This window comes from Polyodon spathula, chromosome 11, assembly GCF_017654505.1.
Source record: "Polyodon spathula isolate WHYD16114869_AA chromosome 11, ASM1765450v1, whole genome shotgun sequence".
In the NCBI taxonomy this organism is placed as follows: Eukaryota; Metazoa; Chordata; class Actinopteri; order Acipenseriformes; family Polyodontidae; genus Polyodon; species Polyodon spathula.
Window position 1 is genome coordinate 35865789 of NC_054544.1, and position 16079 is coordinate 35881867.

The 16079-nt window shown below is 35.7% G+C and overlaps 1 protein-coding gene across 5 annotated transcripts in view; it reads right to left on the reverse strand.

The window, feature by feature from the left end:
* LOC121322872 (rhomboid-related protein 4-like) overlaps nt 1-16079 on the reverse strand; it is an 86924-nt gene that overhangs the window by 15196 nt on the left and 55649 nt on the right. For 2 of the 5 annotated variants that reach the window (XM_041263329.1, XM_041263330.1), the window contains one exon: nt 35-546. In XM_041263329.1, coding sequence (XP_041119263.1) covers nt 35-467 — 433 coding nt within the window. In that variant the 5' untranslated portion in view covers nt 468-546. Of the gene's footprint in view, nt 1-34; nt 547-10525; nt 10646-10801; nt 11028-16079 lie in introns of those variants that run through there. The other 3 variants (XM_041263331.1, XM_041263327.1, XM_041263328.1) reach the window with 3 other exon arrangements.

Sequence of the window (16079 nt, forward strand, 5' to 3'; positions counted from 1 at the left end):
ACATGTAGAGTAGATAACAACAGCTGTACTGTACCTGAGAAACCCACTGCACACTGCCTACTGTACGATCGATCCTTTGTAAATTCAGTTAACACCATTTCCAACATGATGTATACAACACCAGTCAGCAGAGAAAAAACTCCAATGATGTAGGCAAACCATGGGCTGCCAAGTCTTCTCTCTAGCTTTATTCCTTTCCACAGCAAAGACACCATGTTAAAGTATAGATGCCAGTCATCGGCATGGTAAAAGGGGGAGAAGATAAGACGTGTCCAGTCCTTGTAGATATAGGCATTCTGTACACTGATGCACACGTCCAGCAATTGCTTTTGAGGGGCCAGGAAAAGGTAAATGTTTAGCCCCAGAGTAGCAAGAGTTACAGGGGGGACATTACTAGGTCCTATTCGAAAGAGCTGGGAAATGAGCAGAAGCAAGCCCAGATTCACTCCTCTTTGTCTTGATCTCATGGCTAACTCAAGAAACAACTCAAGTAAAATAGTGGAAGATTTACTTTTCCGGGACAGAAGTGGAAGCGTTTAAAAAATGCTGAAAAACAAATAAAAATAAAATAGTTAACACACAGTACAATTTTCTTATTACACATGCATTCAACAATCTAAAAGCATTTTTGTAAATGTGATCATGCTTAAATCTGTGACAAGATGCAAATAGTGAATGTAAATAATTTTGTAATGTAACAACATAATCAGCAGGATTGTTTATATCGTAGCGCCACCACTACAATATAGCCGCTGTATCACAACTGGTCAATAAACTACAAGTATAAAATGACACTTAAAGTGCATCTGTACTAGAGGGCATTTGTTTGTACCTCGGCTCTAACATTGATGTGAACCAAAGAACTGTTTTTCCAATAATTATTTTTTATAAACAATTAGTACACAGTGCCCATACAAGGGATGCTGCATTTGTTACTCATCAGCTAGCAGTTCAAGGTGTTTGGCAGGGCGCAACAATATGTAAATTGTGCACAATAATTAATTTGTTTTATTGCTATTACATTTTTTTTACTCTGTTTTTATCTGTCTAAACAGCAGCTATGAACTTGACAAGCACAGTGTACAGGTGGTCTCTCTTCAGCTATACAAGAAACGCTGTGAGAAAATGTAACAAAGACCTCAGTATGCCGTGATGTTTCAGATCAGTAATTAATTCTGATGGGCAGGTGCTATGAAAAGAACATTTAATGTGTGTTGTTTAAGGTTACATATATTTTTTATTGGAGATCTCCCCATAATGTGGTCACGTTAAACAAGCCCATGGGAGACACTGTATATTGATCTTAAGACCAGACATAAATAAGCAGTAAATAATGCAGCCACTGCTTACATCCAAAATTACACAATGATGCATTCTGCAGTATTCTGCTTGGATGCACAACCCGAGAATAACATTATTTTGCAGTACATAAATGCAGGTACTGTTTGCAAACATTTCGTAGTTTCTCTAACTTGCCACATTCTCCATGGAATCTGAAAGCAATCAATCACGGTTTGCTTGACATATTTTGTACAGAATTCCAACATACACAAGCACTGCAGGTGGTTTGTAAGTACAAATATATATTCAATGACGTCTCCAGGGTGAACTGGCAGGATTTTTTATTATTTTTTTTTGACATTTGGGTTACGGCAGCTGGGTCTCGGGTACTTTAAACAATTGCTGCTTAATGGAACATGACCTCTCCAAGACCAAGAAAAATTAATTCAAAACAAGGGTATCTGTAAAATGTGAGGACGCTTGGAGATGTCTGTGTGTCATTTCAAAACATGAACTCAGAACTTGGAAAACTGACAAGAAAAGCAAGGTATCAGACAACACATAAACTATTATAAAATGCCTTTTTGTTATAAATGAGCTGTGCAAGTTTAACTGAGGTCAAAGTACTTCAAAGTTCAAAGAAAATAAAACATCAGAATAGTATAATGGGCCATTTGCAACATTTTAAAAAGAAGTTTAAAGTAAATAGTTTTTTTTTTTTTTTTTAATAAAAGACCCCAATTACACCTAATCCTGGAAAACATACCCTCACATGGGTATATTGTATTTTATATAATTGGTATACACACTGTTACAGACGCTGTACGCATTCATTTAAGGTTTTACCGCTATTTGCCTCTTACTATTAAATAATCAGAGGCCTTTGATTTGTTTTGTCTTCTCTGAATCTATCTTCCGGTCAGAATAGCATTTCAAGGCTATTAAAACCCCCGATCTTTGCAGTAAAGAGTAAAGACATCATGTTTTCTAACACACAAGTTTCCCAGATTAAACCTATGTATTTAACTGTAAAAGCTATTGATTGATTACTGTATCATAACAGCTACTTTGACCAAAAGACAATCTATGTGCTTCTTGTACTATTAATGAGTTGTGTATGCATATCTTTATAAACTCAAGTGATTTGACTGCAAACAAATGGGAAGCAGATCTGAAATCTAAAAACACAAGCTTATTTAAAATATATATTTTAAAAGGAGGTCCCATGGGATAAGAAGCATATCATATAAGTTGAACTTGTAAAACATAAACTTTGCAGTGTCTGGAGTCTGCAATTGAAGGAAAACAATCGTAGGTTCTCCTGAGTGGAAAGTACTTATTAATCTTAGTAAAGGTTATTTCTTAAATCATATATGACTGGTTTCACAGACCAAGAAAGACTACTGTGCTAACTGTGATAATCCACAGCAATTTAGCTCTTTCTATACTAAAACAATTTCATTAAGGTTAACTTACAGTTTATGTATTATATATTTATTCTGTAAGCCTTAGACAGTTTGGGCATTACGGTCAACAAAGCAGTTCTTAACAAAACTGTTCCACAGTACAACAATGATTGATTATATATATATATATATATATATATATATATATATATATAATATATATATATTAATTTTTGTTACATCTTTTACCACATGCTGGTCCTATCCCAGTCAGCAACAAACATCAAACAGTAACCAACATACCACTTAATTCTGTATTTTTACAGAATATCCTTCCTCTGTCTGTTTGAAGCTCAGCAATGTGCCAGAAACAGCAATCCCAATATTGAAAGGATAAATTAATTTTTTGTAAATTGCTTAAACCTCAAAGCACCAATATGTTACCCTTACAAGCTGAAGGATTGTCCATTTAATTACAGATGAAAAACTGATGTCTTGACCAACTGCAAATTATGTCCTATAGAAGCAAAGATTTGGCTTTAAACATCTGCTGGTGTGCTGGTGACCTGCAATGCAGTAACTACCAGCTGTGCTGGTTATTCATCTGGTCTATAAAAACCTAGCACAGCAACTAGCAGCTACTGTATATGTATTTAACACTAAAGTATGCATTATGCAGGTATCTTATTGTTCTCCATAAAACACAGATGTACAAAGTATCAAGTTGGTTAGGTGTTTCCACAATCATAATGTTATACATGCTGCAGAAATGAAAAACAAAATAATAATAAAAAGTGTTTAATATGTACACAAAAGGTTTAAATGACTAAAACAATTTTCTACACAGAAATAAATTATTTCTAAAAACCATTTTGTGTACATCCAAACAAAAAAGTTTATCTATCTATCTATCTAATAGATAGATAGATAGATAGATTGCTGGCTAGTAACATTCAAAATAATTTTGCTCTAGAACACCCAAGTATAACAAATGTACCTATAATATTTCAAATAAATATAGGATTATTAATATTTTTGTTTTCCTAATTTAACCTGTTTGTTGCTGTTGGAATTTGACATAAAAGTTCAATGGGCTCATCAAAAATTCTTCCCTTGACCTCTTCAGCCATTGCTCCAATGCTGTGGAAACTGCAGACAAGAGCCATGCCTTCCAAAACACGCGGTCGCCCCCAGAATCTACACATTTTCAAAGCACATTTGAAGAAGCCTTTTGTCTGCAGCCGTGACTGCCACGCGCCAGCATTTTTTTGCCACCCACTTTAAATAAATGGAAAATTGGAGCGGCATGCTGATGAATAATAAATAGTTGCATTCACAGACTGTGGCACATTTAAAAATTACCATCTGCATTCAGCCATCCTGCTATTTGAAGAATGTGCATCAGACATAGTTATTAAACTATTCACCTGCTAGTATCAGTGTCAACTCTACAAGAGGTATTGTGAAAGAGCCCATTTTACATTACTATGCTCTATTTTAATTATACTATTAGAAATGGCTTACATTCCATATTGTAGTGATTGCTTTAAAACAGTTCAATAAAGAAAGAACCATAAATGTACGGTGGCTCATTGAGGACACGGGGGAAAATTAAAAAAAAAAAAAACATGTCAAGATCACAAGATTTGTAAACTTGGTTGCATTTCTGGAAGGAGAATCCACCCCTAACCACTATGTCATCAGCAAGCGCATAAAGGCTCTGTGTGTTACTCTCCCATGTCGCTTCTTTTATTTTGGCTTCTGTCACGAGCAGGGAAGACCTCTACCACGGATTTCATGAGGTTTCTCTCTACAATAAAAATTTAAAATAGTGAGTAGGGGGGTTTTCCATACCCGAGTGCTGAGCAGTTCGTATTTAGCTGTGCGGGGCGCGTGGTCAGGTTGGAGAGGCTCTTTCCCTCGGTGCAGGCATACTCTGGGGGTCTGGCCATGTCTCAGCTGTTCATTTTCATTAATTTCTTTAATATTTAGGGCTTTAAAACAGATAGGTGGCAGTGAGGACACGGGGGAAAATTAAAAAAAAAAAAAACACCTAACCACTATGTCATCAGCAAGCGCATAAAGGCTCTGTGTGTTATTCTCCCATGTCGCTTCTTTTATTTTGGCTTCTGTCACGATCTACCACGGATTTCATTTTTATTATTATTTCCATTCATGGTTTGGCGGCCTTGTCTTTTTGTGGGGAGGTGGCCGATAGCCACTTCTTATCTACGGCACTGGGATGCATATAAATGTTTTTGTTTTTCCAGCCAGCCTTGCGCAATTAGCCGTCAAGCACCCACAGACGAGGCCTCCTGCCAAATTTATCTTTCACTCGGGCACTGACCACCCACCACAGTCATCAGGTCCCGAGCACCCATCAGTGTTCATTAAATCATCTGCAACCGCATCAATAAATCATTCATTGTGGATTCTCCATGCTGAAACATTATATCAAGATCTCGACAAAACGGTTTGAAACGTTGAGATCCTGAGAGAATAGCCTATTCCAACTGTCCTGAATGAGCCACCATGTAAGTGAGTTATTCAGATAACTGTTTTGATATTAATAATAATAACATTTATTTTTATATAGCACCGTTCATAGTGGACCACCATCACAAAGCACTTTAAAAGATACAAGACTAGGGTGTGTGAACTATGCATCAGCTGCAGAGTCACTTACAACAACATCTCACCCCAAAGATGGAGAACAAGGAGGTGAAGCGACTTGCTCAGGGTCACACAATGAGTCAGTGGCTGAGCTGGAATTTGAACCAGGGACCTCCTGTTTACAAGCCTGTTTCTTTAACCACTGGACCACACAGCCTCCATATTAACTTCTTTCAAATTTTAAGTGCTTGAAACAATGTCCCGAATTTCATTCGACGGGTCATATTAACCTTTCTGTGGGTGTAGTAGCAGCACTATCCAGTCTGATCTCTCTTAAAGTCAGATTCGATATGATTTTTCAAAATACATTTTTTTTATGTCATTTGTCTGGAGATCTGTATTCTAGTACACAGAAGTCTTGTTAAGTAAAAAATGGTTTTAAGTGGTAATTGTATTCTTTAGATCAGATAACATCTACTTCAGCCTTAATTAAAGTGAATGACCTGCGGAGGTCTATGTTGGATAACATGGAAAGATGTTTTAATGCAACATAAGATACATGTGTTTACAGGTTTGTATTCTCTGTTAGTTTTAAAAGGAAATTATCAGAGGAGGTATAGTAACTGGTGAATGCGAGATTGCAAGATTGCATTTAATTGCACTGACGACGACCGTCTGACTGCTGAAATAAACACAAACACATTGCTGGAGGAACGGATGCACTCAAGAGATAACACAGGTTAAGCATAAAGGAACAAAGGGCCACACCAAGATGACACCATCTTAGGCAGTGTGTGCCAGAACCAGTTTTCTTTACATGTACACAAGACCCTCCACAGGGTGCAGGGTGACTGAACCCACAAAGAGAAGGAAGGGGGCTAAGGTTTATGGCTGCTTAATCAAGGTGCGCTCTTCTCAGCTCACTTTCTCTTTCATTCAAACTAGTATTGGAGACTTGTCGATCGAGAAGTCCTGGAGGATCAAACCTACAGTATTGCATTATATTCTTTTGTTCTGTTCCGTTTTGTTTTGAACTTAAGTTTTGCTCCGTGCAGTTCGAATGTGAAAGAGTGCTCTGTATTGTTTAACTTTGAGCTGTCTTTCCTTTTCCAGAATCTGCTTGCTCTATAATAGGAAAACGATTCCCTGCATAAATTGAATAAACCAAATTAATATCTGAAGAAAAGGAATCTGTGCAGTTATTTGCATCCCATGTGTTGCTACAACTGTTTACGTAATATTTTTTATTTTATATTTTTTCATTTACACCACTTTTTTAAACTTTTAAATTCTATTCCCTGCCTCAACAAGGCTTCCCATGTACCTGCATGGACCTCTCAGAACTACATTCCCCATCATCCTCCAGCTCACACATGTATGGATTTGCTAGTGAGCAGGAAGATGATGGGAAATGTAGTTCTGAGGGGTCCATGCAGGTACACGGGAAGCCAGCATGAGGCAGGGAATGCAATTTAAAAGTTTTAAAAAAGTGGTAGAAATGTAAAAATAAATAAATAAATAAATAAACAACACACACCTTATCTAAACAGTTCTAGCAACACATGGGAACATGTAACACAATAAAATAAAAAGGTCCCCTTTAAAGTCTAAAGATTTTAGAATTATTTGCACTGCTGGGAGCTCACCTGCTCCCTTTTTATTCATGAATTTAATTTATATCAACATTCAGGGACTTTCTATATGCTTTCCTTGGAAACAAATCAATTTAATGATACATATATTCATTACCTTATAAAAAGCTAATGTAGATCTCTTTAGACATGTCCTTATTGCTTCTGCCAATAGCAATTATGCATCAGACATGCTTACCACTGCAATTGCATTGTTTTGTTCCTGTCTTATTGGAAATGGGGAGGCTGGAAGCTGTGTCACAGCCAAAAGTGAAAAATATACAATATACAAAATATATAAAAAATATACTGCTATACAATTATACAACTGCATTTTCTTAAAGGTATGCCCAAAATCCAATCGTCTGAGTTATTAGCAAATTATAAAAAGTATTCCCTACATTCATGGTACAGTACATCAACGTTATATACAACAAACTCAACAGACTTTCTGCGCTGAACATTTTAATTTTGCCCTGAAGTTAACTGTATGCACGCTACTGTGTAAATAAAAGTTACTCTCTAATACAATGCAATGGCAGTGTTTTTCCCCCAGAGAGAAATCAGTGGTGATGAAACTGCTTCAGCAGCAATCTGAGATCGATACAGCAACCAAGTGTGACTGTGTTCAAACAAATTATTTGCAACAAAACATAGTACAACGGAGGCAGCAACAGCAAGTCCTGAGAATGTTCCCTAATGTTTTACGGGCACAACTCCCTCAACATACTGTGCTAACCCAATAGAAATAGGAAAAACCATTACTTTGAAGGATTTCTATTTTTCTATATTGGAAGGGACAGGCGAGTACAGGTGCAACATTTCTCATAATTCTTGTTTTTACTGGCAGGCCCACGAGCTGCACAACAACTCAAACAAAACAAACTTAGTATAACAAATATTCCCAAATACTGTTTTTTGATTCTGTGCATCCAAAGACTTGTAAATAAACGTTTTAAGAATTAAGCCTACTGTTTGGTATTTTGTCAGTGCCAAACTGCTGTGACATAAATTATATATTAAATAAATAAGGGAAAAATATGTTTGTTAAATCGGATTATTCTGTCTTTTACTGCAACTGTGGTACCATTCAGCAGGGCGAACATTGTAAAGGAGTACTTGAGCTGAAACCTCCAGACAGAAGGGGTACAGTTTAAAAAAAAAAAGGTTGAAAACCACTAGTCTAATTTATACCACATCCTCATTTGCATTTCAAATGCACGCTTCAATACGCTGAACACAGACGACTCACACAACTAACTGTCAGATACACTAAGCTGTGAGACTTATATATAATTACCTGGGCAACAACAAAGCTAAGAGCTTTGACACAATTAAAACTGTAATTAATTTACATGGGGGAGATCCTGTTTAATTACATATGTAGAAATTAAACATGGATAACGTGTGTAAGACAATAGGCTCGTCACTGTTAACTGTGACACATTTCTGGTTCAGGGTGTACTTCATAACATATGAGACATACCAGTATCACAACTTTAAAAAATGTACAGGCTAAACACCTGGCAAGAAGTTTTTCAGATGGTTCACCCTTTAAATGCCTTTGGGTGGCCATCACAACAAGTAAATATGGAAGGTGTCCACAGTCAAGTTCTAAACAAAAATGAACAAGCTGGATCAGAACCAATACTTCATAGGATACCAATCACAGAGAGCAGGTTGAAAAGGTTGAACACCACTGCTTTAGCTAGATACAGTGTATACATACAAATCTAAAATGTAACATACCGTACAACTACGGCCAAAATTGTTGCATCACTTAGAATTTTAGGACTAAGACATAATTAAAAATAAAAAAATAAAAAACTATATTCATATAATTTAGATTTTTATTAAATATCATGTAATCAAAGAAACTAGAAAATGATATTGCAAAAGTCTATCGGAAGCCATAATAGTAGTACGGTATTTCCTGTTGGATTTTGATGGGAATAATAAAACTAAATAGGCTAACATATTTGTCGTAAAATATCGATAGAATAAGTAAGATTCTTATTTTCACAAATAAAAAAAGAAAGGATGTTTGTTTAATTTCAGTTATTCGGTATAGAAAGCAGACCTTGCAAACAAGATTTGCAGCAGGATTCCAGTGCAGTACAAATTGCTTTATTGGTAATGCTTTTGCGTTATGCCACACCCTTATTCTTTTTTTTTTTTTTTCCCCCAATGCCACCCACACAAACATATACACTAGGTGTAAGCATTAAATCATGGGAACCTTGAAATACGAACAAAGTAACCACAATTATTGTTAATCCCTGTGCTGGATTACATCTTGGGAATTGCAAAAAAACAAAAAAAAACAAGGCTGTTGGCACACACTGTAGTTTTTGTCATGTTAGCCTCACATTTAAAAGAATGTAGCTAACAAAGCAGGATTAAATCATCTACCTTGGTAAAGAGTGAACTGGAAGCACATCAGTGGAGCTGTTTTATTTTTATTCAGAAAGAAATACTCTTTACCTCAAGCCATTTGAAATAGATCAAAACCTGTGTGTGTGCGTGTGTAAAACTCCATAAAGTGCTCTCACTGAAACTGTTAATTGATTGACTTTTCGCTTGATTGTGGGTACCAATAGTAATAAAACAGTAATACTGTGTAATGTTCAACTTTAACTTAGATGGACTACATGCATTTCAAGACTGACATATCCCTTACACATTAGCATTTATATCACAATTTATCTCTGTGTTCATGTCTTTTTAAGTATTTTTAGGGACCAAAACTAAAGTAATGATCATTCAAAGGCAATCTTCTGTTTGTCCCAAATCTTAAACACCATTTTATTCTACCTGTAAATTCAGCTGCTTTATGCAAAGACCATACATTTATTGCATGATTCCATCCTTGCACAGAAATCCGAAGCAGCACTTGCAAACATTAGTATGTAATGTTGTCATCATGATTCAAGCAACTGGAAAAGTTTGGGGCATTCTGAGAACTCTGAACTCTGATCTACTACTATACAATAGTACAGTATAGTATTTTTATTATGTTGTGTTAAAGACTCTGATACAACAATTACCAACATCAAATAGAGTAAAACATGTATTCTATTCTATCGGTTACTTCTTATAATATACACGTATAATAAAGAAAAAAAGTAATTGATTAACTGAACTCAGTCCTTTAACAGCAACTAGTTACTAGTGAGGCTGCAGCGTCTGTATCAACCCAAATGCTTAATTAGTCTGCTACGACTAACTAAATAAACACAACCATGGTTTTATGCTGTATATATTTCCAGACTTCACTAAACCAGTCCTTCTATTTGCTAGCAGTATAGCTACGTTATGCCACGCCTCTAAATTTTGTCAGGCATTAGGCTAATAAAGCTGTGTTCTTGTTTCTTCCCTTGTTTTGTCTTTGTCATTGTAGAATATTCGAAACAGAGAACTTCTGTTTACAGTAGGATGTGAAGATCTTGCAGCACAGTATGGAACAGACGTTAAGTTGACCTATTGTATTTCGTACTTAAAAGCATTCGGTTCTAAAAAAGTTATTTGATACGGAAATAAAACATAGTAGCCTGGTGCTTGCTATCAACCATTGTTGTGATGTACTGTCCTTACCTAATTTAGATGAAGAATGTACTTGCACAGTCGATGTCTTAATGTAGTCGTACTTCAGAGAACACATTGATATTCACCAACCTGAAGTGAATATGGCCTAGTGCGACCACATTGCGCAATCTACACAAAAACACAGAATAAAACAAATTCAGACAAAAATGATATCTAATAAAATTATCGTAACAGGAACTGAACTTACAGTACACCCCTGCGCTGCACCATACGATAATCAAATTGTAATGATCAGTATCTGAAATATCGTAATAACTTTATTACCATGCAGAATCCAGCTTCGTGTTTACCAGTTTCACGGAGTCGGTCAAAAGTTCCTGAACCGAGTCTGCGGAAGTTCTGTGGCAGCTTATCAACGTGAATTTGACAATCAACAAACGACCCGGACACACCATTCACCAGTACACGTCACTTAAGCGTGTATTTCTTATAGTTTCATCATTTCAACGCAGAAAAGTGAAACTTACTGACACAGCAGTGAGTCAGGCTAGTAATACACATTTCCTCTGTATATATTACCATTGAAATTGCCTTCCTTAGAATCTCTAGAAATAAAATAGTTACTACACGTTTATTTATTTATTGTGTTTAATTTAAAGTTGCTTTCCAAATACTGAAAACGTTTATTAGAAAGCTAGTGTCTACAACAATAAACAAGTCACCAGCTGAGGGTTTTAACACAGGCGCACACAAGTAATTCAAGTCATATCTTTAGAAACGTGGTCAGAGTATCAAGCCTCAATTGTGATGTCCTTAAACAAGAAAACAAACGCCTCGTAAATGAACCTACTGTTCTCAAGGATGCGTGATGCACAGCTCTGATTAAAATATTGTTGTATATACAAAAAGTATTTCTTTAAGTTGAATTTCATGAGGGAGTGATTTTCTGTTTGTTTTTGTGTCTTTTGTGTAACTGTAAATGTCAATATCCTTGCGTTTTGGCCTCCAAACCTACGCAGTTTCTGCCTATCAGTTAGAAAAATGTAAATAAGTAAAACAATTACAATGGATTAGTTAGAAATTAATTAGTTGGTTTTGTTAAAAAAAAAAAAAAAAAAAAAAAAAAAAAGCCAGTTCAATACTAATAGCCAGAAAAGGAGGCATATCTTTCAGAAAGCTAATGTTTCCTTAACACGGTGTGAACAAATTTCTTAATTGTGAAATAAGTATGCTCTGGTTTGTTTGTGTGTTTTACTGTTATTACTAGTTTGGCAATGCTTATGTTACAGTAAAAAAAAAAAAAAAAAAAAAAAAAAAAAGAAAAACAAAACACAGTTAAATGCCCATATATACAAACTTTAGTCCAAGCAAGTGGATCAAACTCATTTAATCACCCTGTTGGAGATCAAAATGTTTCAGATATTTTGTCCAGCACCAGTAGTGCATGAAAACAGATTGCTATTTAGCATTTACATTCAGTCAAATGTGTGTGCTAGATATCCCTATACTGCTGGCTGTCCCTGCACAATCAATGTGCACTGCTGTATATTACTCATCTCTGCGCATGCATATTTCAGTTGGGAAAAAGTTGCCTCTTGCTGTGCCAGGATTATAAGTGTTCAATGGCTGCGTTCAGTGTGAACACAGGTGGGGTAACACAGCATTTATCACTGTATCGACAGAAAAAGATGACATTGCAGAGCGTCCTTGGAGATACCGACCTAGACAATCCAACTGGGGACTGGGTCAAGAAAAGGTCAAGTGCTGACTTTAAATCAGGAGCCAGAAGTTATGATCTGTTGACCCTTAAGCAGGGAATTTGGTAGACTGCAACTCAGCAAAACATTATTGAATTCACTTTTCAAACTGAGCCCCCTCAGTCTGACATGTACAACTCTACCTGCAAGTTAATGGCTCTTATGTATATACTTATTCAGTCTCAAATCTCAGGATAAACTGAGTGACATTTGGAGTGTTCCGGAAAGTCTTTCCAGTCAGTTCCTCTTGCATGTACAGTACTCTATGTGGAAACACGTGTGATCCTATGTGATCAAATATTTACAGGAATTCATTGTCTTATTTTTTATCAATTTAAAGATAACTGAAAAAAAGTATAATGGTACAATACAAACTGTAGGCATGTGGGGATGTTACTAATTGGGCAGCATGGTTTAAAAAAAGTAACCATTTTGTCTACTGGGAACTTTTGCATGATAAATCAAGCCTTTAAACTGAATGGTCTGATTGAAAGCAGCAGACTCGTTTGCTTTTAAAACAGCTTTACCATGGGATAAAATTTGTGCGCAATTATTCAATCCAAAAATATTCACCCAGATGGTATTTTTTTTTCTGTAAATTGAATACTGTGTAAAAGATAATGTAAATACAGCACTACTACACTAAAATGTAATTGTAGAGCTAGTGTACATTGTCTTATTGGTAATTTGCATGGAATAAGGTTACAGAACTTTGAGGATTCCACACATGCATTCGTCATTCGATTAATGATGGACTCGTATGCAAATGTTATATTGAAAATCCTGTGTGGAATACTTAAGTCAAGGATAAAAGGTCTGCCTTCTATAACATAGACCATGGAGGTCTCTGTTGCTGTTTGGATATAAAATATATATTTAATAATATTACAAAATTAGATTTAAAAAAGATTGTATGCATGCTATTGATCATTTAACTGAAATATTACCCACATATACAGTACCAGTCCATAAAGATACAGAATACTCTGTAAAACACAGTGCTGAAAATGCTAAATAGCGCAATGCTAAACACTTAGTAACAGGTTTAAAATGATATATTCTATCGACTATGTGAATTACAATGTTTTTTTTTGTTCTGTTCTGATGACATGATTAATATAAAGAGCTTTTTTTTTAAAAAAAGCATAGGGTTTTATTTATTTATTCTTTAAGTAAAACATTCTATTGAGTTTGATAAATTACTGTAATTATAAAATGTTACTATTGAGATATTACATGTGTCCTTTATTTGAATACTCACCTACCTCAATAATAATAATGCTATATTACCCATGTATCATAAATATGACAGCATGACAGTTTATCAAATCCTATTGGTTTCCACAAGTGTATAGGCATTTTGCTGACACAGAGTGGAAGGTCAATCACTCGTGCTTTAATGGTGCATTGCACAAATGTGCCCTTTAAGTCTAATAATAATATTTTACATTACATCAGTAATTCAGATTATGAATTAACTGCATACATTAGTTTAACACATTTGGCAGGATGAAACAGATTTTGAATCATTTTGAATCAGCGCCTCCAGAGCTGAAAGGGAGGTGCATTAACCCACTACGCACATATCTTCTTCTGATTCAGCACATAATATTTGCAAGGTTTTTATTATGCGTTTGTCGCATATGAAAACAATCTTCAAATATTTTTGGCACAAATATCAAATTCCACTAACAATGCATACTTTGTATAGTGCAACAGGTTGCCAACATTTCTTTAGCAAAATAGGGGATTCACCAAATATTTTGGTCGCAAATATTTATGGTATTTATTTTCTATTATTAGTATTATTATTAGTATTGGTATTCCTCACTAGTATGTTTTATAACGATTACAGTACAGTACCACTATTAACACCAAGAGTCACAAAGTGTCTGAAGGTGAGGTTTATATTTCAGCCATGCAAAAGTATGTGCAAACTAGTGAAGTGTAAAATGACCCAGCGTACAATTTATAAGACCTAGAGAAGTTAGCTGTAAGTAGCTGAGTGACATGTCAGAGCATCACAGACAGCAGCTACAGTACAGCTGGGAAATGAATGATAAATACAGATCAGTCTACTTATAATACATAACAGTTAGAACCAGCTTGTGAAAGGGTAAGATGATGGTTGCAAAGGACTGTGACATCAGAAAGGTATCAGCCAATATGTTTGATAATCCAAACGCTAAATACTTACAGTGAGCAAGCTGTATCAACCAAAACAGGGTGCTGGATGAGCTTTCAAAATGTGCTGGGGGTGTGGCCACGCTCTGTACATAACTGTTTGGTGGGGTTTGTACACCAGATTAGCCCAGTTAATCCTCCCAGGGAGCCATATGCTCTGCCGCTTCTGATACTATCACATCCTGTGCCAACAAGATGCATTGCTACTTTTTGGCATGAATTTAACAGTCTACCAGCTATAGAGCTCCCAGCATCAGTAGCATCTTGAGCACTGGAAGACCTCCGCTGGATATCACCAAATCCTTCACCAGTATATTGTTTCCCATTCAGCCACACATATTGTCTACCTTTTTATCTGTAATGCTGTATTTCTGCATTCAGTTATACATTTATTATCCAAGGTATCTCTCAAATGTCCATAAGTGTTGTAACCTGCTGCCATAAACTTTGATGTCAGCAGATCTGGACTTTTGCCCTTCAGTGTCAAAGGAAGTCAATGTCAAGACATGCTGAACTGTGATGCATCATATTTTTTGCTTTTAATGATCTGTAGTCTTCTTCAAGCTGCTTCCATTCACTTATACTAAAGCATCCCCTGTAGCCCTTTGCAATATGACTGTCTCTTGTCACTGCTGTCACAGTCTATTAGACCCCAAATGAATTTATAGAACCTGAATCATTGTGCTGTATACATGCATAGCGACATAGCGACCTTGAATTATAAATGTTTATTTCTACTCACTTTATGTTTTCCCTCTTCCAAAGGGGGTATTTTTTCTTTTTTACCTTTCATTTTCCCGTGTGTGTGTGTGTGTATGTTTGGTGATAACTTAAGCTGATGGAATAAACCCACAGTAATGTCATCTTGAATGTGGGCAGGATTTGGTGCTCTAGAACCTAAGGATTTTGAGAGTTATAGCCCCAAGAAACAGGCAGGGTAGGCTTGTACACTTACACATTTCTTTAACCATATTTCCTCTGTGTAACCGCACTGAATGGCATTGTATTTTACCAATATTTCCACCACCTTGCATTTGTCAATGATTTCTGGACACTGAGATTTATTGGCTGCATAGGGGAAACTATAGACACGAATCCTTATTCACTGGTTTTAGTTACAAATCCAAAACGACAGCCATCATTTACAACGTGTTTATAGTTTCAGCAGAGCTATCATGTCATGTCCCTATTGTTCTCTTTACATGTGAGGATTACTAAAAGCACTTGGTTCATTTGGTTCTTCATAGTATGTTGCGCTAATGGAACAATAAAATAGGAGTTGATAGGGTCTGGTAATGTACAATTTTATAATGGATGGGAAGGAACCATTGTTCAAATTTATTGTGGTCTTTATGGCAAAGACTGACCATATCACCATGTTTTGTAAGTAACAGCTATCCTATAACATTGCAACACACTAAAACAAATGTTTTCTGGGAAGTATTTTGCTCTGCTGCAAATTCAGTTTCTTTCACAGCATTCTTTTATAATTGTTTTCTTTGATTTATATAAATGTTTCCTCTAATAATTTAATTTATTTCAAATATATAAAAATAAAAAATAACATGTTATATTTAATATTGATATAGTGCTCCCGATTGTTCTGGCCACCTCAATGCAAAGAAGAAACACAAGAAATAATTATATCCACTTAATTATTT